This window comes from Narcine bancroftii, chromosome 5 (assembly GCF_036971445.1).
Source record: "Narcine bancroftii isolate sNarBan1 chromosome 5, sNarBan1.hap1, whole genome shotgun sequence".
In the NCBI taxonomy this organism is placed as follows: domain Eukaryota; kingdom Metazoa; phylum Chordata; class Chondrichthyes; order Torpediniformes; family Narcinidae; genus Narcine; species Narcine bancroftii.
In genome coordinates this window covers 179,367,386-179,391,394 of record NC_091473.1, presented here as the reverse complement: position 1 = coordinate 179,391,394, position 24,009 = coordinate 179,367,386, and the positions used below count along the sequence as shown (strand labels likewise).

Here is a 24,009-nt window from a genome sequence, read left to right as displayed (position 1 = left end):
ACTTGCTAATTCTGTCTAAAAGGCTAGAAGACCCTTATCTTATTCAGACTAACTTTACTTCCTACATTCTATTATCTATCCTTATCCTATTCATACTGGCTTTATTCATTACACATATATCCATACTAGTTTTCTTCATCCTTCATATTTTCATATTAGTTTTACTCATCTCTCACAGGGCTATACCTGGAGTAGGGATGAAGGGGGTATATATGCTAATGCTCGCAGACAAGCTGCTTCTCACAAGTTAGGTAACAATAAACGCTCCCCCCCAACTTGGCATCTTGTAAATCATCCTTTGGGTCATGAATACATTCGGAAGGCTAAAGGCAAGGCTAAAGGCAATCACTAAAAGAGCGATTCGAGTTGTAAACAGCTCAAGCTGCTCCAGAATACCACAGCTGTTTGGCATTTAAACCGTTTAACCAGACTCCAGGCAGTTTTGAAGATTATCACCAAACAGACAGCGATGGCCTTGGATTTATTGGCTGAAGAACGACAGATACGAGCTACAGCTTATCAAAACCTCCTGACTCTCCATTACTTGTTAGCTGCTGAGGGCAGCATTTGTGGAAGATCGATTGATGACAACGGTCACAATGGTCAGGCGGTTGAGCTTTTTACTGGTGACTGGAGGTGGACACACACAGCCCTTATAGCAGTTGGACTCATTACTTTAGCCATCATGAAACTTCCCTGCCTAATGACTTGTGTGCAGTGTTTAATTCAATGGACCCCTCGTCAGATCACTACAACCCAAAGGATGTATGAATTTACTAAGCGTAGCTAAAGAAAAAGTTGGGATTGTGAGAGATAATAGATTATAGGAAGTAAAGTTAGTATGAATAAAATAAAGAATAATAGACTAGACTAGAGGAAGTTAAGTAAGTGCTGAATAAGGATCCGATAAGAGTGTGAGGAAGGGTTACGCAAGTATAATAGAATAAGGGTCTTATTTATAGTGATAGAAAGAATTAGCAAATTCTGCAAATAGAATTAGTAACTCCTGGGGGCTGAGATGTTTGAATAAGAACAAAGGCAGATTCATGAATAAGGACAATGACATGATGGGACCCAGACAGGATACCCCATGGTCTTTCAAGTTTACACAAACTGCACATAGGCAGACAGAATTTCCAAATGCCAAACCAATCCAGGAGGCAGAAGAATGTTAAGGGGGGGGGGGGGTATCTCTACACTGAAATGAACTGTATAAAAGTTGGGTGAGCCCCAGTATGTGTGTGTATTCCCATGGTAAGGGGAAGCACCCAACTTTGCACTGTTGTACACATAAAGACAATATAATCAAATCGTGAATCAAAACACAATTTGGTTGTACCGTGCGCGCTATGCAAAGTGTGGTGGAAGAATGACACACACCAGTTGAGTCGAAGTCGAAGACTGATTTATTGCATCGCCAGCTCTGTTTATATTCGCTCCTGGCTGCTGACGACAGGAGTGATGTCACCGCATTGCCAGCCTCCGACTGGCTGGCTTTTCCGCTGTTGCTAGTTTCCGCCATGGGGGAGGTCACAGGAGATGACGACCATTGGCCCTGCGGTGCCCTCACGATTGGCGTGTTCGTCGGCCATTTTGTGAGCTGGGTCTCGACTCTATTAGCGGGCTACTACATGAGAATGAAAATTTGGATAGACTGGAAAATGTATAAAAATTTAGGTAAGATATTCATTTTAATTAAATTAATATGACCAGAGTTATAAAAAGGGGAAACCATTGTGTAAAAGATTGTTTTGCTTGAATAATATAAGACAATTTTATTTAAAAAGGTAACATGATTCTTTGTAATTGTAATAATAAAATAGTTACATTGATTTTCCACAATCTTAAAAAGATGAGTGAACACTGATGCACGTGTATTCAAAGAGGAAAGTTCACTCTTATGTAGATTTAATATATATCCTAAAAACTTACTAAATTGAGAAAGTATTGACAATGTGGATGGTAAAGAAGTGTCAGGAGTTGATAAGAAAAGCAGATCACCCACATAAAGGGAAACTTTATGTTCAACTCCCTTCCTACAAGACCCTGTAATATCCCCACAATCTCGAAATGCAATCACTAATGGCTTGATGGCCAAATCAAAGATTAATGGACAAAGGACGTTATGTCTTGACAGGCTCCTCATTGGAGATTAAAAGGTTGTGACTGGAAAATTAGCAAGAATTGAAAGCATAGGGCATGTATACAATAATTTAATCCATGTAAATGTAAATCCATCTAAATTTGAATTTTTCTAAAATTGTAAATAAATACACCATTCAACTCAATCAAATGCTTTCTCTGTGTCAAGAGAGAGAATACATTCAGGAGTCACACTGGAAGGTAAGTACAAAATATTCAACAAATGATGTATATTAAAATAAAACCAGTCTGATCTTCAGAAATGATAGATGGTGAGATATTCTCCAATCTTCAGACCAAATCCTTAGCCAAAATTTTTGTATCAACATTTCATAAAGATATTGGCCTGTAGGAGGAGCACACAGTTGGATCATTACCTTTCTTTACTATGAGAGAGTTTCACGCTTCGTTAAATGATGCTGGGAGATTACCCTGCTTAAACAAATCAGATAACACAGAACCAAAGTGAGGCGACCGCGATTGAGTAAATGATTTGAAAAACTCCACAGGAAACCCGTCGGGAGATTTTCCACAATGCAATGAAGAAATAGCAGCAGCTATTTCCTCTTGTGATATAGGCTCATCTAATTTCATTTGGTTATCCAAAGAAAGCATGGGAATTTTTAAGCGATCCAGGAAACTCTTCATCGAACTGCTATCATAAGTGAATTTAGAAGTATAAAGTCGGGAATAAAATTTCTTGAATGTATCATTTATCTCAGAGTGATCTGTAGTAATGGTACCATCAACCATTCAAATCATTGCATTTTGCCGCTTGGCTTCAAAACCTCTCAACTGATTATCTGAAAGCTTACCAGATATGTCACTGCGAATATAAAACTCTTACTCTTCAAAAGATGGCATTCAATCGGAAACATTGAAAGGAGATCAAATTTAGTTTGAAGTTCAACTCACTTTTTATATAATTCTGGATTTTTAACTTGAGCATATTGTTGATCTGTTTGTTTAATTTGATTGTCTAATTCTAATCGTTCTTTATTGGCCTTCCCTTTTATATTCACAGTATAAGAAATCATTTTCCCTCTGAGAAAAGCTTTGAAAGCATCTCAAACAATCAAACTGGAAGTTTCTAACAAAGTATTTGTATTAAAAACTAAAGTTATTTGCTCCTCCATAAATTTCATGAAGTCATTATCTGATAGTAAAGTCAAATTGAAATACAGTGTCTTTTTATTTGAGGGAGTCCAGGAAGAGTCATTGTTAATACAGCAGGGGCATGATCTGATAATTACAAGAACGAGTCAAGATTTACTCACTTTCTGCCATCTGGAAAGAGGTCTCGGTGCCGCAAGACTCACACTACCAGGTCCAGGAACAGCTGCTACCCCCCCCCCCCCCCACCATTAGACTCCTCAATGAGAAACTCTATCAAGGACTCATTTAAGGACCTTGTGCACTTTATTGATTTTCTTTTGTTCTCTCTGTTTTGCACAGTTTGTTTACGTTCATTTTCTGTTTACAGCTCTTTATTTGTTTGCATGTGTACAATTTTTTTTGCACTACCAATTACTCTGTAGCACCTGCAGCAAAAAAGAACCCCTCGATTTTATGTGATGCCACGAATGTACTCTGACCATATTCTGAACCTGATCTGAAACGAGGGGAAAGAGAAGGTGAGCAAGGCAAGTGAGAGCCAGGTGGAAATCCCATTGGAGAGTGAAGTAGAACTCGGCCAGGCAATCCTGGAAGAGATGTGGCAGTGAATTTGACGAGTAAACAAAAATGTTAAAAAAAACTGGAGATGCTGGAAATCTGCAATGAAAACAGAATATGCTGGAGATACTCAGGAGGTCAGGTCCAATCTCTGATTTAGAATTAAACTTATAGGTGGATGATTGTCAGATCAGTTCTTATTTTAGACTTCCAGCATCTTTATCATTGTCAATAATGGTTTTTATTTTAGATGTTCGGTATCTGCAGATTTTTTGATTTTCACAGGTCAGAAGATGATTGCCTAACGGACTCGATACACGAAGGACTATCTGAGGGAAGAGCAATAGGATCAGAGCAGATCAGATGCAATTTATTGTCATCTAATAAAGCAGAACTATAATATGACATGAAATTGACTTTAGTCTGCCATAGCCATAGAACCATATAACAATCACAGTATGGAACAAGCCATCTTGGCCCCTCTAGTCCCACTTACCTGCACTCTGCCCATAACCCTCCAATCCCCTCACATTCATGAACCTATCCAACTTTTCCTTAAATGACAAAATTGACCTTGCTTCGCCCGGAAGTCATTCTACCTGGCCACCATCCTCTGAGTCAAGAAGCTCCCTCTCATGTTACTTCTAAACTTTTCCCCCTTAACCCTTAACTCATGACCGCTCGTTCCAATCTCACCTACCCTCAAGGGGAAGAGCCTATTCACATCTACTCTGTCTATCCCCCTTTTAATTTTAAACACCTCCATCAAATCCCCCCTCAATCTTCTACGCTCCAATGAATAAAGACCCAGTCTACTCAATCTTTCTTTGTATTCTAGATACTTCAATCCAGGTAACATTTTAGTAAATCTTCTCTACACCTGCTCTACCTTATTGATATCCTTCCTATAATTTGGGGATCAGAACTGCACACAATATTCCAAATTTGGCCTCACTAATGCCTTGAACAGTCTCAACATCACTTCCTAACTCCTATATTCTATATTTTGATTTATAAAGGCCAGCATATCAAAAGCCTTCTTTACCACCCTACCTACATTCCAAATTTGGCCTCACTAATGCCTTGAATAGTCTCAACATCACTTCCTAACACCTATATTCTATGCTTTGATTTATGAAGGCCAGCATACCAAAAGCCTTCTTTACCCCCCTATCTACATGAGAATCCACTTTCAAAGAATGATGAACCGTTATTCCAAGATCCCTCTGCTCCTCTGCATTCCTCAATGCCCTCCCCTTCACTGCATATGTCCTGTTTTGATTATTCCCAGAATGAAGCACCTCACACTTATCGGTATTAAACTCCATCTGCCATCTTTCAGCTCACTAAGCAGTCCGAAACCTTCTGCAGTCTCCAAAAACCATCCTCACTATCCACAACTTCCCCTATTTTTGTATCGTCTGCATATTTACTCACCTAATTTACCATTCCATCATCCAAATAAGGCAGACAAAGATCCTCCATTAGCATTGCCAGGCACCCCTTATGGTCAGAGAAAGAGATGAAAGAGAATCCCCTCTATGCTGCCCAGTGAGTGTCCATGGATGCTCCACCAGCGCTCCCACAGCCCCTGCAGCTGCACGAGAATCCCGTTCAGTCCAAACCATCGACAACCTGAGCCTGGATGCAAACCTCAGGGCCCATCGGGAGCACTTCTTGCCCTCAGCACCCTCTCGAATAGTTAGAGAATATTTTTACAATTGTACAGAGTTGATGAGTCCACATCTGGGATACAGTGCAGGATTTTGATCCCCTTATTTAAGACAGGGTATGGTGGCTTTGGAGATAATCCAAAAGAGATTCACTAGGCTGATTCCTGGGATGAAACAACTGCTTTATCAGAAGCAGCTTCAGAAGATGGGTTTGCTGAAGGACCTGTACTGTGCTATTATGATCTACGTATTCTTTGGTTTTCAGTCTTGATGAAGAATTCTGGCCTGAACTATCGACCAATTATTTTCTCCCATTGATGCTGCCCGACCTACTGATTTCCTCTAGCAGATTTTTGTTGCTCCAAATTCCAGCACCCACAGTTACTCCAGTATCTCCTTCATTCTTTTGAGCTTAAAAGAATGAGGAGTGATCTTACTGAAGCATGGTCCCGAGGAGGAAGCAGCCATGACGGGGAAGATGTTGAGATGGTTGAAGGTCATGAACGGGGTGGGGGGAACACAGTTGCAAGATAAAGGTCTGGTCATTTAAAACTGGTGAATCTTTTTTCAACCTGAGGATTGTTGAAGTTATGTCACTGGAGGTGTTCAAAGAGGAAATTGAGTGGTACAGGAGATGAAACCTAGGGCAGATCTGCCATGATCAATTGAAAGGTGGGTTGAGGGGCCTGATGGCATACACCTGCTCCTGTGCTCCTATTCCTGTGTGCACTCCTGCCTGGGGATTCAAATTCAACCTCTGAATGAGATGCAAGTCCAGTGAGCCAAGGCTTTCTCTCCCACTGGTACTGCTTGACCTGTTGATTTCTTCCAGCAGCCGGTGTTTGGGTCCAATGCTGTAACAGCTCAACTTGTATCATCTTTGATCATATCTGAGGGAGCACAGAAGACTTGACCCGGCAAACCCATTCCTTAGAGAAACACAAACACCGCAGATGTTTGACCACTTCTCCACGGATGCTGCCTGACCCATTGAGTTCCTCAGCAGCTTAGTGTTTCTCAAGATTCCAACAATGACTGTTCTAAAATTTACTAACCATCTGATTCCACAGTTTCCATCATTTTTTTACCTACTCCAGTACTTAGTTTTATCTCTATTTTCCCTGCCCCCACTTCTCTCCCCCTATTTGTCTCTCCACCTCTCCTATTACTTCAGTACCCTATCACCTCTTTGTCCCTTCTCCAGCTTCTTTACCCCGAGATACAGGTAATTGCATCCCCATTTTACTTTGGCCTTGATAAAGGGTCTCAACCCAAAACGTTGACTGTTCCATTAGCAGTTCACTGTAAAATCAGACCTTATATCCTTTATATACAAATGACATTATCCGAGACCTGAGGCCTTCCTCATCTTCTTCATCCCATCTTACTGAAGTATGGTCCTGAGGAGGCAGAGAACTTGATGGGGAAGATGTTGAGGCGATTGAAGGTTTTGTGAACACTCACCTGGGTGTCCACTAGAGCAGTTTTCAAGGGGCTAGTGACCCTTAAATAAGTTGTGGAATATTGAAGGATGGGTTGTCCTCTCCAATCCTTTTAATAAATGCTGGTGCCCAGATGGGAGAACTGAATTAATAGATAAAGAAACACAAGAACTGAAGGTCCTGGGATCTAAGAGCAAACAAATGAAAGGGTTGACCAGTGGTTCTCAACCCTTTTCTTTCCACTCACATACCACTTTAAGTAATCCTTATGCCAACGGTGCTCTGTCATTAGTAAGGGTTTGCTATGTGGGTGGAAACAAAACATTTGAGAACCACTGTTTTAATTGTACCTAATTGACTTGTTATGTGGATGGTTTCATAACTCCAAAGGAAATGGGCCAATCACAATTTTTCTCAAGCAAAATATATCAGTAACAATTGGGTCTAGAGGAGTGGTTCTCAACCTTCCCTTCCCACTCATATATCACCTTAAGCAATCCCTTATGAATCACAGAGCACCAATGGCATAGGTGATGTGCCAGATAATGAAGAGATCAAATGCAATGTAGTTAAACACATATCATGGCTTTTATTACTAGAATCTCAATAGTACAATAATGAATGATAATGGGTGCATACACAGTTATAGTCAAGGGGAGTGCCCTTGGTGGTAGAGATAATCCACGTCCAATGCCAGTAGTTCAGACTAAGCATAGTGAGAGATTGACAGCATGACACAGATTTACCACAATAGGGAACACTTAAAGTGGGATGTGGATGGAAAGAAAAAGATTGAGAACCACTGGGGTAGATGGAATTAGCAGGTCAGGCAGCATCTATCAAAAGAACTGGGCAGTCAACATTTTAGGCTGGGATCCTTTATCAAGATTATTTGGTTGTATGGGGGAACTGCTTGAATATAGTATGTTGAAAGTAAAACACGAAAATGGGTAGACACCGTGGTTAAAGTAAAAACACAAAATTCTGGAGAAACTCAGCAGGTCAAACAGTGTTCTTTATGAGGTAAAGGTAAAAATACATAACCGACTTTTTGTGCTTGAGCCCTTCATCAAGGTATGGAAAAATGTCAGCAGACCTCAGAACAAAATGTGGGGGGTGGGGGAAGTGTAGTCACAAAGGCAGGAGGTGATTGGTGGAGAAGGGAGGGAGGGGACAGCAGTGAACAAGGGGAGGAGGGATGGCTGGGTGAATAAGAGAGGGAAGGGGGGATGAGAACTAGAAAGGGGAAGGGGAAGGGAGAGCAGGTTAGCAGAAACCGCAAAAGTCAATGTTATTGCCATCTGGTTGGAAAGTTCCCAGACGGAAAATCAGGTGTTGTTCTTTCAATTTGCATGTGGTCTTGTTGGGATAGTACACAAGGCCATGGATAGACATGTGATTATGGGAGTGTGACACAGAACTGAAATGGTTGGCTACTGGGAGGCCTCTGTCACTGTTGCGGTGCTCAGCAAAGTGATCTCCCAACTGTGTCCAGTCTCTCCGATGTAGAGAAGGCCACAAAGGGAGCACCGGATGCAGTAAATCAGTCCTGGGATACACAAGTGAAGTGTTGCTTCACTTGAAAGGTCTGTTTGAGGCTCCAGACTGTGGTGATAGAGGAGGTATAGGTGCAATAGTGGCACCTCCTGCGGCCAGAGGGGAAGATGATGGGGAGGGGGGGGGTGATGGGTGGGGAGGGATGAGTACATGAGGGAATAATGGAGAGAGCGGTCCCTATGGATGGCAGAGAGAGGAGGAGAGGGGAAGATGTGGGATCTTGTTGTAAGTACCAGAAATTCCAGAGGATAATGTATTAGATACAAGGGCTGGTGGGATGGGAGGTGATGACAAGGGGAATCCTGTGTTTGTTGCATCTGGGAGCAGAGGGAGCCAGGGCAGCTGGGTGGGAAATAGAGGAGGTTCAGGTGATGGCTGAGTTGATGGTGGTGGAGGGGAAACCACATTTGTGGAAAAAGGCAGAGATTTTGAAAGATCTGGATTGGAAGAACTCATCTTGGGAACAGATGTAGCAGAGATGGAGAAATTGAGAGAAGGGGATGGAATCCTTGTAGGGGATAGGGTGTGAGGTGGAATCAAGGTAGTGAGAGTTGGAGAGTTTGTAGTATATATCAGTGGAAAATTGGTCTTCTGAGATGGAGACAGGGAGATCCAGGAAGGGGAGAGTGTTGTCGGAGATGGACCAGGTGAGTTTGAGATCAGGGTGGAAGTTGGCCGCGAAGTGAATGAAGTTAACAAGCTCATTGTGGGTGTACAAGGCAGGCCCGATGTAGTCATCAATATAACAGAGGAAGAGTTGCTGGGCTTTCCTGTATAGGCTTGTAGCATGGATTGCTCCACAAAGCCCACAAACAACCAGGTGTAGCTGGGACCCATGGCTACTCATTTGATTTGGAAGAAGTGAGATGAGTGAAAGGAGAAGTTGTTTAGAGTGAGGACAAGTTCTGCCAGGTGGAGGATGGTGGTGGTAGAGAGTGCCTGGTCAGGTCTCTGGTCCAGAAAGAAGCAAAGTGCTTTCAGACCTTCTGTATGGGGATGGAGGTATAAAAGGATTGGATATACATTGTGAAGATGAGGTGGCCCGGTTTGGGGAATCTGAAGTCATTGAAGAGATGGAGGGCATGTGAGGTATCGTGGATGTAGGTGGGGAGGGATTGGACCAGGGGAGAAAAAAGAGTCAAGTTAAGATGAAACTAGTTCAGTGGAACAAGAACAAGCAGAAACATTGGGTCTGCCCGAATGGTCGGGTTTATGTATCTTGGGTAGAAGGTAGAAATAAGCAGTGCGGAGATAGGGGACAATTAGGTTGGCAGCCATGGAAGGGAGATGCCCAGAGGTGATGAGGTTGGAGGTGGTGTTGGAGACAGTGGCTTGATGTGCCATGGTGGGGTCCTGAAGGAGGGGTAGGTAGAAGGAGATGTCTAAGAGCTGTCGTCTGGCCTCAGCAAGGTCGAGATCAGTGCGCCAGACTACAACAGCACCATCCTTGTCTGCAGGTTTGACGGTGAGGTTAGGATTGTTGAGGAGAGAGTGGAGGGCAGAGCCTTTGTAGAAAGTAAAATTTGAACACAAGAGGGGAGTTGATGTCTCCATGGCAGTTGTAAATAAAAAGGCTCAGAGCAGGCAGCTGGCCAGGATGAGGTGTCCAGGAGGAGGAAGGGTTAAAGTAGGAGATGGGGTCTTGGGTGGGGGGGGTGGAGAGTCACAGTAATGAAGTAAGCCTGGAGGCAGAGGCAATGGAAGAAGAGTTTGGCGTCATGGCATGCGCGAAAATCATTGAGGTATGGGCAGATGGGAAGAAGGTAAGGCCTCTGCTGAGGACCGGCCATCTCAGAGAGGGCAAGGTCAGAGGGGATAGGAAAGAACAAATAGGGATCACAGTGGGAATTGATGTTGTGGAGGGTGTTAGCGGGAGATGGAGGGTTGGGGAGGCCAGAGGGTGGAAATGGAAGCTGGGGGAGGTTGGAGGGGGAGGTGGAGGATTGGAGGAAGGGGAGGGTTGGGAAGGTTAGGGGAGGTGGGGGTAGGAAGGTCATAGTGGGAGTTAGGGGAGGTCATTGGGGGTAGGAAGAGGTCAGAGAGGGGAGGAAGAGGGTAGGAGGCAACCTGACTGAAGGCCTGAGACAAGGTCTGAGGATTAGGGGTTGGGGAGAAAAGTGGAGCTGAGAGGGGGAGATGGGGGTGGGGTAGGGAGAGGTGTAGGGGATAGGGAAGGGTAAGGGGGATGAATAAGTGGGATCCAGCAGTGAAATCAGGACCACAGTATGAGTCTATTTCGGGAGCCACGTGGTTGGGGTTAGCATGCGATGCTCTGGCCCAAGGGTGACCGGAGCTCAGGTGAGAGTCAGTGGCATCAATGTTGGGATCTCCTGCAGGTATGCAGACTGGGTCAATGCTGGAGTTGGCAGTCAAAGTGTCGGGTGTTCCGATGAATAGGTGGTCAAAGCCTGGGTTAAAGTTTGCTGCTGGGGAGTAGGGAGGTCTGGTGAGTTGGCAGCTGGGGCCAGGGTTCAGGTTGGCAGCCATGGTTGGGAGCTCTGATAGGTACACAGCTGCCAACTCACCAGACCTCCTGACACTTCCTCCAAATCCAAGGAGTAGCCTGCCGATTTGTGAGCTTTATGGAACAATCCATGTTACAAGACTACACAGACAAGACCCTTCAATTCCTCTGGTATATTGATGACTACATTGGGGCTGCCTCATACACCCTCAATGAACTTCTCAGCTTTATCCACTTGGTGTCCAATTTCCACCCCGATCTCAAACTCACCTGGTCCATCTCCGACAACACTCTTCCCATCCTGGATCTTTCTGTTTCCATCTCGGGAGGCCAGCTTTCCATTGATATATACTACAAACTCTCCAACTCCCACAACTACCTGGACTACACTTTCTCACACCCTGTCCCCTGTAAGGATTCCATCCCCTTCTCTCACTTTCTCCATCTCCACTGCATCTTTTCCCAAGATGAGGTCTTCCAGTCCAGATCTTCTGAAATGTCTGCCTTCTTCCACAAACATGGCTTCCACCACCATCAACTCAACCCTCTCCCGCATCTCCTTCAATTCCTGCTCATCTGCCTTAGTCCCCTCTAACCTCAGATGCAACAAACACAGAATCCCCCTATTCTCACCTAACATCTCACCAGCCTCTGCATCCAACACATTATCTGCCAGAATTTCTGGCACTTACAACGGGATCCCACAACCACACACATCTTCCCCTCTCCCTCACCTCTCTCTTGTGAACATCTCTCCCCATCATTCCCCCCCCCCCCTCACCCACTTGGCACCTTCCCCCGTGGCTGCAGGAGATGCCACTCTTGCACCCACACCTCCTCCCTCACCACAGTTCGGGGCCTCCAAACAGGTCTTTCAAGTGAAGCAACACTTCACTTGTGTATCCACAGGAGTGATCTACTGAATCCGGTCGGTGCTCCCTTTGTGGCCTTCTCGACATCCGAGCGACGGTGTAGATTCGGAGTTTGCATCACTGAACACCTTTGCTCCATCCACACCAGTGACAGAGATCTCCCTGTAGCCAACCATTTCAGTTCTGAGTCACACTCACGTCTGTCCATGGCCTTATGCACTATTCCACCAAGACCTCCTGTAAATTGGAGGAACATCTGATTTCTCCAGCGAGATGAAATCGACTTTTCCTCCCTCCCACCTCTTCACCCAGACATCCCTCCTCCCCTTGATCCTGGCTGTCCCCTCCCTCCCTTCTTCACCTATCACTTCCTGCCTTTGTGACTACACCCCCCATTCTTGTTCAGATGCCTGCCGACAGTTTTCCATACCTGATAAAGGGCTCAAGCCCGAAACATCGATGATGTATTTCTACCAATGCTAACACTGTCTGACCTGCTGAATTTCTCCAGCATTGTGTTTTTACTGAATAGTGAGTTCCTTAAAAGTTTGAAACCCACTGTTATAAAGTATCAGAATACAGACAATGCTCTAGTACTAGTCTAAGGAGGTACTGTAGTCAGATGTCAGAAACTAAGTACAAGATATTTTAATGCAGCAACCAAGTTTGACATTGGATCTCTGCTAAAATCCAGTGAGAGGGCACCAATTGACAATTCACTCATCATTCTTTATTCCCAATGGGTACTGGTCTGGCAGGAGGTTTTAGACCACTGAGAAAGTAAATGCAACCCTCTCCCAATGTGGATCTGAGATAGGCGATAATTGGAGTCTGTGATTGAGTCATTTCTGTGCATTAGGGAGGGAGGTTTAAAGAGGCTAAAAGGAAATTACAATATTGTTGAGTATAGAAGCCCTGCTTTATTTATTGTTATGGTTGCTCATTTGGACCAGAGAATTGTCCTAATGATCCATATAAATGCCTCGATAAAAGATTGTGCATTATTTTTAAAGAGAGACTTTAGGTACGTTTGATTGAATTTCAAACCCCTTCCTCAAAAATTGTTCTCACTGCTGATACTGGGTTGGCAGACCTCTCTGATGTCCCTTTGAGAGTGGGGTGAAGGACATGATTGCACCATTTGTCAGAGTCTGGCTTACAAGTTTGTACATTCAGTTGCTCGTCAGTGCAACCTCAGATTTCTTCGAAGAGATCCCTTGGCAGGGGATGGAGGAATCTAGACTGGAAATGATCGCGATGAAATTGGACGTTTGCTCATGCATTGATTCTTTAGGAGCATATCTATGATCTCTGAGGAAAGGAATATGGAGAGATGGGCAGGGAAGTAGGTGGGGGCTTAGTCAGACAGGAGAAGGATCCTTCCTTGGAGAGGGACAAGGCTACCTGGGACTGGAACATTTCGGCGGAGATGGCGGAAGGCAAATTTAATTTGTTGCTCTTCTCACACCCTCTCCTGGGATATTCTGGTCCTTTATAAACCTCTTCATTTTAATGTTCTAGTAGCTTGGAATGAGCAAGAGATAGGTTGACCTAGAAAAAACTTAAAAGCAGCCTTGAGTCAACAATATAGACCATGGACATCTCTCTATGTGGTAAATCAAGGAATAAAATGAGGGATAAAATTGTTAGTTCCTGGCCTTTCTCTTTTGGCAATTTGACTTTGATCAGATTGGAGATCAAAGCTGTCATTGAGTGGAGTAAACTTCCAGAAAGGGTTTGAGCAGAGAGTAATGATTAAAAACCAAGACTAATAACACAAGTTTGACAACATGAACTCTTTTTATATATATATATAATATGAACAAACATTGTGGGGGCGGGGGCGGGGGCGGGAATGTGAACATCTATTCACAGTACCAAAATAAAATGATCTTATGCCCAAAGGATATTTTAAAATAATTAGATACCAAAGGAGTTTAATTAAGCACAGAAAGTGAGATGTCTGTTAACCACCATGCAGGTGGGAGGAGGTCACTCCTTGTCCATATTATTCACTGTTTAGGATAACAAATTAGTCATTTCCATTGTAATTGAACATAAAGCTATTTAGCTACTAAGTGCAAAAGTTTGGTGAGTGGATTAGGGTCAATCTATCATCTCAAAGCATAAAAAAACAGTTGTATGTTTGACCAACTTTCCAGCATTTGCTTGCCTGGTTTGAAGATCTTGTACCAAACCACAACTTGCAAGTGGAGCTCCAAGACAGCTGCCCTGTGAGAAGGAACATTTGTTCATGGAATATCATCCTTTGTTGGTTTCCTTCCCTCTCAATTCAGTCATGGGATTACGGTAGCAGAGGTGGCATGTGGTAATATTGTGGTAATGTTATCAGGGGACAAACTTTGATGATTTAATTGAACATCAGTTGCTCATTTACCTTGATAATTTGATTCATTTCTATTTTAAATAGGTTTCCGTTAAAGTGCCTATGAATGGCGGAAAGTGCCCAGATCATCGATAGGGAAAGAAACTGTTCTTACCCTCCTTGTCCTTCACGACACCAGTCCAACAACTTTACTGCCTCAGTGGCTTAACAAACTGCTCTAACCCTACCATCACCTCAGGCAGCTAAGGGTATGCCAGGGGTATCTTCCTTGCTCCCCCCATCCCAAAAATGAATTTAAAAATGTGTTTGCTACTTTATGTCACTTAGAACCACATCTTCTGCAATTAAACCAGAAGCAGATTTCTCACTTTGCAGAAGCAATGAACTGCCTGAAGTGGTTAAAGGATCCCAGGCTTATCCATTCTTTATCACCAGTGTGACTCATCCCTCCTCTTCGCTCTTCTTCCTCCAGCCGCACATTATTCCATGGGGATCACACCTCCCCTGAGGCCCAGCGAGGACCATTCATCCAGTTCTTCACTCTTCCACTGATCTCATTTCCCCAGTTTCCCACTCTTTGATTGGCCCCATCCTGTCAATTCCCCACCACCTACCTGAGTCATATCCCTCAAATCCTCACTCTTCCATTAACACCCATTCCTCTGTTTCCTTCCCTCCAACTAAAGTAACCCGCAGCTTTGAAGTTGCATTAATGATCTCCCCGATACTTTTGTTGGGAATGAACACACCTGGACATTATTGGCAACATTTTATCAACTGTCAAGAAACAAGTACATTCTTGTATTTATTTTTAAACTTACATTTCCTAAATTAAAATTAGTAATCTCATTCAAAGTGAATCCTTATAACTATTTTGAATCTTCAGTGGAATCTCTCCATTAACTTTTCTCTCTCTCTTTGTCCAGTCCGATTTGTTTCTCTAATCTTCATTTACATCCTCTTTATATTTCCTCTGCAATACTTACGTGAGATGAAAAATAAATGTGATCAGTTTTAACTAACTTGTATCTAATTGGCCTAGTGTTCATCTTAAGCTATCTGAATTTACCAGCATTTTCTTACCATACTAAAACTGAGGAGGTGGTTGCTTTGGAGAAGGTGCAGAGGAGACTTACCGGGACGGTGCCTGGGATGGTGTGTTTCACTTATAAGGGGGCACAGGATAGGCTGAGTTTGGTTCCCATTGAGCAGAGGATACTGATTGAGGTGTACAAAATTAGGAGAGGTACAACAGGGTAGATAACAGGACATTTCCCCCTATACAACAGTTGTCAAAATGAGAGGCCAGAGGTTGAGGAGCAGGATGTTTAGAAGGGCTCTGAGGAATAATTCCTTCACCTGGAGGCCTTTTGGAATCTGGAATCTGCCTGAGTATGGTGTGGAGACAGGTACCCTCCCAAGATAGACGAGCGTTTAAATTTCCAAGCTAGAAAATGGGTCAATGGGTTTGATAGAGGTGGATATTTGAAGGTGGGTATGGACATAGTGGGCCAAAGGGTGAGGTTCTATGCTTCTTCTATGACTCCGACTCCATAACTCAAACACAGAAGCTGGCTTTAGGAGCTGGCCCTTTGGCCCCGTCTGTCCACACATCCCTGCACTGGTTTCCTTTGCACCTAGTTTGGCAAAGTAACTGCCCTACCACACACTAAATTCCAAATCAGAGCAGGTGGTTGCATTTTAAGGGGACAGTTATACCTTCGCTTCCCCCTTTGTCCTTGTGCTGATTATGTTAAACTTGTGCCGTCCTGTTCCTCATTGACCTGACTCTGGTCATTCTAATTTCTATGGAGATGTCAGCTGAGCACCAGCAGAGAGCGCAGTCATCTCGGCCCCATTCTGAGGCCTTCAGCATAGAGTCTAGGCTAACAACATGGGACACTATTGACACGGGGACCCTATTCTAGTTGGAACCTGTATCCCAGTGGGAACCAGCATATCAGTAAGCCAAGAATGAATTGAGGAAATAAACCAAAGTTGTCCAAAGCTCTGTCTATTCCAAAAGACACCAGATCCCAGCCCGTAGTCATGGTCTGGTGATTTGTCTAAGCATAATGCTTAAATAGAGAACTTAGTCCATATTTCTACATTTTAAACAGTCATGGAACATCATCACTTGCAAGAAATGTGATTGAAGAAAGAGAAGCTGGAAGGACTTCATGGAGAGAAATGGTCCATCAGTGGTTTAGGTCGGGACCCTTCATCATGACTTGCAGGAAATGTGTTGGTTACAGGTTTCCTTTAAGAGAAGGCAGTTTTGTGATTTAAAGGCCATTGTAGATGGGAAATGTTTCATCTGGTCAGATGATATTGAACATGAACATGTTTATCTGGATTTTTCCTTCTGTTTGTGTGTCCCATCCCCACCTGCATTCTTACCCCTGCTCTTCACGTTAAAAAGTTGCTCCTGCCAAATGTGTGCAGCCCTGAGTACAGGGTTTTCAGTCTGAAACACAAACTCTGCCTCTCCCTGTGGACACTGCCAAACTTTGGCTGATTTTCCTCATGTTTCAGATTCCCAGCAGCTGGAGGACTCTCATGTTGCAACTGGATGAAGTTACACAATGGAATCATTTAAAATACCTGACGTGAACTTTGTGCTTATAAACTGAGCTGGATTGGGAATTGTGAACACTCACATCATTATACCAAATGTGCCATCCAGGCAGGCAGAGTACAGATCCAGTGTGGGCACACGCCATGTACTGTAGGTCTCTGACCCCGTTCTCCGCAGAGTAGCTTCTCATGTTGCAGTAGTGTATCACTGACACTTGCTCTCATGTGTGCGCACTCACACACTCTCCCAAAGATGCTTAAATACTTCTACATATACACTGACTCATGCATATGCTTCCACACACTGTGTGTGCACACAAATACACCTCCTAAACATCGGGCTCTGGAGGAATGCAGCAACCTGTGAAGTATCGCAACAGGCAGGTTTTCTCTTTCAGTCTAAAATCTGATGCCTCCAACCCGAGGCAACGTTATTATCTCATGCAAACTCTTATTTTCCTTGGATGGCCTCAGTAGGCAACCCACCTGGATCAGACCTGTACCCTGGTTGGCAGAGACTAACTTTCTCCCTTATCTTGTGCCAGACCAGGTGTAGGACTGGTCTGCTCCATGCTTTCCTAGGCCAGCAAACTCACTGTATGCAAGGCTGGCTCAGGCCTTTAACCCTGCGGAGCCAGGGTTCCTCCTTGCACAGACCACAGATACGGGGCTAATGGGAAAATAACAGTGCTTTGTATAACAGTTCTTTCTGAACTAGGGGTTTGGGGTCATTTGAGGAATAATCTCTAAGACCCTGGTGCCAACAAACCAGGGAGCATTAAAAAGTACATTCTTCCATAGGTTGACTTGAAAGAACAAAGCTGTGGGGTAGAATTGTCAAACCTCCAGAAATCCCTGCAGCCAGTGTTGACAACATTCCCTAAAACTTCACAGAACTAAAGTGGATTGGGGAAAGCACTTGTTTCTGCTTTAGACAATATTTCTCTACATCTTACTGCTCCTTTAAGAGGTTTGTTAAAACTGGGTGGATTTAAAAAAAAGTTATGCAATGACTCACAGGGATATATTTCACCTGCAAACTGTCTGGGTTTTTTTTTACTGCACCCACAGAGCTTGGCATGTAGTGCAACTACATACTAATTTCGCACGGGGCAGAGTGGATAGAGGCCCTGATTCCCAGCAAACAGAGTTCAATTCTGACCTCAGGTCCTGTCTTTGTGCAGTTTGCATGTTATCTCTGTGACTGCTTAGATTTCATCCCACGTCCCAAAAGGTGCAGGATGAGGTTTAATTGGATTTGTAAATTGCTCCTAGTGTTGTAGGTGAGCAGTAGAATCTAGGGGGAGTTGATGGGAATGTGAGGAGAAATGGGATTAGTGTAGCATCAGTTGATAGCATGGATTTAGTGGGCTGAAGGGCCTGGTGAATAACTCAATAGGACTGTTAAATTGTTGCTGTACAGACCTGTATAGCAACATCAGCAAAGGCAGCCTGTTAGGCATTATCAGCCACGATCAGTGGATGCCAACCAGTTGGGTGTGTGGGGGAACAGGCAACAGTGGAGGGGCAAGGAAGGGGATGGAACTGCCTGGTTGTGTGGGTGTCATGAGCTCAAGGTAGATGCAGCGATGGTGACATGTCAGTCGTGTGACCTTCCGCAGCCCGGTGTGTTTGTGGACCAGCGGGTGGGGTAGACACTCGCCGAGAATGGGGGACCTTAGAGGAGACTTTCCATCCAGAGGTAATAGCAATGATGTCAAGGAAAGGTTGGGTGAGACCAGAGTAAAACTGGGAGAGATTATTGGAGGGAACTTGTCACAGGATCAGAATGCTGGCCACTCCATATTAAGCCATGGATGGATGGTTTAAAAATTCTTTTTGGATTTTAATGATACAGCAGGGCTGAGGCCTTTCTGTACCATAAAACCTGAGCAGTCCAATTACACCCAATTTACCTACCAACCCTGTACGTTTTGGAAGGTGGGAGGAAACCGGAACATCTGGAGAAAACCCACACAGGACACGGGAGAACACACAAACTCTTTACAGACAGCACCAGAATTGAACCTGGCTCACCGACATGGTCATAGCATTGTGCGAACTGTGCTGTCCCATTGGTTGGGACTGCGGATGAAATTCCTCATCTTCGTTTTGGGATGAGCATCCACGTGTGGCCACGTTCACACTGAACCGCACAGGTCTAGTCCTTCCCTGTGGTTGGCAGTCCAGGTACCATCGGTGTTCCTGGTTTCCACATGGAATAACAAGGGGGAGGAGCATCATTATCCTGGGGATTTCCCTATCCCAGTGCTCCTTCAGGGCAGCACCCTTTGCTCACTTCAGTGTTGCATGGACTCCTACCAGTGAATTGCTATCAAGGCTCAAGTGTGAATGAATTGGGGGGGGGGGGGGGAGGCGGCTGTCTGTTGATTTGCAACAAGGGTAATTTCCATGGAGGAAGGGGAGGGTACAAGAGCAAACCTCAGCCCAGTTACCTTGAGAATGAGGAACAGGTTCTCCCACCCTTTCTCCAGCTCCACAGACTTGAAGGTCTCTAGATACAAGATGCTATGCAAAGACCGACCACCCTGTTCCACGTCAAACCCAGTAACTTTGATGTGCTCCCAATTACATCGCTTGTAATATTGACTTAGGCTGCTGGCGAGGTATTTAGATACAGAACATCCTCAGGATCGGTCACCTTTGAGGATTCTTGGTCTGATGCCTGATGATAGGTGTTAACCTCGCAGCAGCCTTTAACCCTCAGCAAATTATAGCAGTTAGTGCAATGCTGTAACAGCGCCAGCAATCAGGTCCAGGGTTTGAATCCCGCACTGACTGTAAGGAGTTTGTACGTTCTCTCCGTGCCTAAATGAGCTGCGTGAGCTGGAAAGGCACGGGGCTCCAGTTTCCTCCCACTGCTCGAAATGTAGGTTAACTGGGTGTAAATCGGGCGGCACGGATTCATGGGCCAAAATGGCCTGTTACCCGGCTGTATGTCTAAATTTAAAAAAAATTACCCATGCCTTCCCCTTCATACACCCCCCAGTGTAAACTAAAGGAACCTTAATGACAATATGCAGTTGTCTAAGGAGATGATGAATTATCACATTAAATACCACACAGTCCCTTTGTCTGTTTCAGTGACAGACTATGTACATCGAAAACATTTCCTTACAAAAGAAATACTACATGGATTAAATGCTTCACAAGAAGTAGGATAAGTTCATCTACATATTTTGAACACACACTCTTTGCCTAACTTCCATATTATTGTGGTGTTACGCTGCATTAAGTACAACTGCAATATTAATTATAATCTTGTAATACTGTGCTACAAATTTATATGTCAACCCTTTCCCACTGCTTGCTGAAAGCAGAAGGATCAGAGCTCTTGCCCTCATCAGTATTTACATGGTGGATACTGGGCTCCAGAGCAGTCAGCTCACAGCTTTACCTGGGGGTAGGAAGGTGGGGTGGGGTGGGGTGGAGGGAGATCCTGGTGGGGCTTCTCAATCTGTCTCGGGTGGATGAAGCGCATTTGGTTGCCTCTGCTTTGGCCACCCCACCCCCACCTCCCCATCTCTTCCTTCATTCCCGGCTTCTCCTTGTATTGCTTGGGGCTTGGCAGCTCTCCTGCGCCTGCTCAAGAGGTGAAGGGCCACTGGGCCCCAGGTGGAGTGGGACGTGGGCTCTTGCCTCACGGGTGTGCATGAACGGAGGGAGCTGTTGGCGCTCCCCTCCTGCCCTTCTCAATGAGAACGTCCTTCTCAGTGCTGTTAATAAAAAAGATTAGAACAGGGGTGGGGCTCGAATGCAGGAAGGCCTCCTTTCTGCGTGCAGACTAGGAATGAGACCCATGGCAGGTGGGAGTGATGCTCCAGAGGCCAGCTGGGTCACATTGTGCCAGACTTGTCGGCCCCAGTGTTGGGGAAGACTTTCTCGGTGGGAGTGACGGCTGGGCTGCCCACCCCTGAGCTGCTGCCACTGCTGCTGGAGCGGTGTTGGATAACAGGACGGACCGGCCTGGCAGGGGGAGGCCTGAGCTGGGAGCCAGCCAGCCGGGCTGAGAGCGCTGGCTTGAAGGTGGTCATCATCTCGCTGGAGGAGCTGGAGCTGCGGCGCATGGCGGCGTCGGGATCCCGGATCACCATGGTATGCAACGGGCTGGCCGGCTCAGAGCTGACCGCGCCCGTCTGCGGATGCTTCACCTGCTCCAGGGTGTCCAGCACCACATCTGGCGCTTGCTTGGCCGTGTTCTGCCTTTCCAGCTCACGCAGCTCATTTAGGGCTGTGCTCATGGTCTTCTCGATATCCTGGCAGAGAGGAAACAATGTTACTGCATGGCCATTTCTAGCAGTGCATCACTAGGGCCAAAGATTTAAGCAAGACCATTTGCTGGGGTGGAGCGCAATACGCATAGAGGCTGCAAAAATCTCAGCAGGTCCAGCAGGAAGTAAAGGGTCACTGATATGTTGGGCCTGAGCCCTTCGACAGGTGTTGTAAGCTGCATCTCCAGTATTGGTTGGCACCACTTGGGTGACGTATTGGCACAGCTGTCAGCCCAACCTTTTTACAGCACCAGGGTTCGAGTCCCGCGCTGTCTGTAAGGAGTTTGTATGTTCTCCCCGTGTCTGCGTGGGTTTTCTTTGGGGGTTTCAATTTCCTCCCACCCTTCAAAAGCGTACTGGGGTTAGGTTAATTGGATGTAAATTGGGCGGCACGGACTCGGAGGGTCGAATTGGCCCGTTATCTGCTTTATGTCTAAATTTAAAGCAGATTAGATTTAGGATGGCAGAGAGAAAGAGAGAGAGTAATGAATCTGCAAAATTCTCTGCCAAAGGAGACAATACAGACAGCCTCATTAAATATATTTAAGGCACAGCTCTATAGATTTTTGCATGGGAGGGGAGTTAGGATGGTGGCAAAAAGGCAAGTAGGCGAGCCTGAGTCCACAGCCGGATCAACTGCAATACATAAACTCAGCAGGCCACGCAGCTTCCACAGGAAGCAGAGTGGAACCAGATGTCTTGGGTTTAGGCCCTTTGTCAGATTAAAAAAGAAGCAGGCGTCTGAATAAAAAGGTTAGGGGAAGGGAGGAGGAGAGAGGAGGTGGGATGAAGGGGAAGAGGGTGGAGCACAGGACAACAAGTAAAAGGTCATGGCTGGATACAGGTGGGAGGTGTTTCATCTTGTATTCGTCTGTGTGAGTTCTTAGACAACACATGGATGAAGGAAAAAGTTCTTTAAAGTTGTTGTAAATGGCATTATGAGGCCATGAGGCTGCAAGTCTCCATTAAAATCTGCATCTCGTGTGTCTTCTGCTCTGTGTCAGCCCCTGCTGGCAGCCAAGTCTAATCAATCAGTAAGGCATTGCTAGTTGCCTTGCAACCATGATCACTATCATTACATCTCCCTTTTTTAAAACAAAAGTAGCTTACTTTTAACTAATTTGTTTTCTTTGTATAACTGCAATTTTAACTTTAACACCAAGAACTTACATTTTCATTATTATCAACATTGTTAACATTTTTTAAACTTGTTTTGTGTGTTCACATTTAGACACTAAAACTTGAAGAGTGAATAAGATAGCACTACTTCATTCTAGAACAGTAGTCTTTAAATTTGCTCTATTAGTCTCTTAGGAGGATTCATGTGTCTTGACTGTCCTTGAATCTGAGTTGTTCTTTAAAGTTCCTCACTTTCTCCCCCTCTTTCATTTTTAGGAGGTTTCACCTTAGCTTACGACCCATAAGGAGTTGTTCTGGTGACATACCACACTCGAGTGGTGTTGTGCGTATACTAGCATGTTCTGGTAGAAGTCCGTTCCATTGTCCTTTGCCTTGTTCATCAGTCTTTTCACTGTCTGTACTGATTTTTCCACTAGATAATTGGACTGTGGAAAATGAGGACTTGACGTGGTGTGTACAAAGTCCCACTCTTTGGCAAACTGTCAGAACTTTAAATTGCAAAATTTATACCTGTTATTACAGCATCTGCAATGGTGGTGTTGAGTTTACACACCTCTGGATACAAGGAGTAATAGTCTGTGACTCCCTTGACATTCGAATAGGTCAGTGCCTACCTTCTGGTAAGGTCTGTATGGTGCTGGGTGTGGTTTTCGTGGTTCTGCAGGATTGCTTGCTTGATATTTCTGGCATATTGCACAGTTTGACACTTCATTTGTTATATCATGTTGATTTTTGGCCAGTATATCACCTCTTATGCTCTTTTCTTACACTTTTTGATTCCGAGATGTCCTTTATGGATCATTTTTAGCATCTCTATTCTCAGACTCTTTGGGGTAAGGATTTTACCTCCTTTGTAGATGATGTCTTCAACCATTGATAGTTCCGCCCTGCAGTTCCACTACTCTGTAACATCAGGTGAGCAGTCCTGCTTCATGTTGGACCATCCATCCAAGATGTTTTTTCTCAGTTGTCTCAGTGTTTCATCTTTGTTTGTCTCTGACTTTATGAGCTCCATTTTTGGATCTGATATGTGCAGGGCACTTGTGATCATGTCCATGAAGGTATTCACGACTTCATCCGAATGGTAACCTTAGGAATCTGTATCAGCCAAATGAACGTGAACGTACACAGTCTTGAACTTACTTCATCCAATTTTAACTGTCAAAATCTTGATGATGCATCTAACAAGCTGAAAAACTTTGCATTTGCAAATTGTGACATGATATCTTCACACGTCAGAAGCTTAAAGTCTACTCTCTTTATTGCTTTGTTTTGATCTCTTGGATCCAGGCAAATTCTAAGCTTTCCATTCTTTTTTTCAACAACAACAAGTGAACTCACCCATTCCGTTAGCTCATCTATCTTCTGAATAATGTTCAGGCTTTCCATCCTGTCCATCTCTGCTTTTAGTTGCTTTTGAAGTGCAAATGGAACTTTTCTGCATGGTTGTATTATCGGTGGCATATGTTTATCCATTCAAATCGTGCCGAGACCCTGAAATAGGTCCTTGTACTTATTTATGAGTTCATCATAGACTGTCTCTCCTTCACTTTCCACAATGAGGACTCTTTTTACCAAGTTCAGTTTCTCACAGGCTGTTAAACCTAGTATGGCCTGTACATCCTTTGGTACCACGATGAATGCTAGCATGTGCTCTTTGTCCTTGTGTTTCACTTTGACCATGCATTCTTCTTGCACTGGTATATCGGTACCTGAATATCCTGTCATTTTCACTTTTGTTCCATACATCTTTGGTCTGAGTAATCTTCTTAAAATCAGTCTTTGATATTACATTAATTTGTGCTCCAGTATCCAGTTTAATTGAAATA

The 24,009-nt window shown here is 44.5% G+C and overlaps 1 protein-coding gene across 3 annotated transcripts in view; it reads right to left on the bottom strand.

Moving 5' to 3' along the window:
- Positions 1–1,468: 1,468 nt before the first annotated feature.
- Positions 1,469–24,009, bottom strand: part of srgap3 (SLIT-ROBO Rho GTPase activating protein 3) — a 263,068-nt gene continuing 240,527 nt past the window's right edge. For 2 of the 3 annotated variants that reach the window (XM_069939901.1, XM_069939902.1), the window contains exon 22: positions 13,606–21,025. In XM_069939901.1, the coding sequence (XP_069796002.1) occupies positions 20,606–21,025 (420 nt within the window). In that variant the 3' untranslated portion in view covers positions 13,606–20,605. Of the gene's footprint in view, positions 1,628–13,605; positions 21,026–24,009 lie in introns of those variants that run through there. The other variant, XM_069939903.1, reaches the window with a different exon arrangement.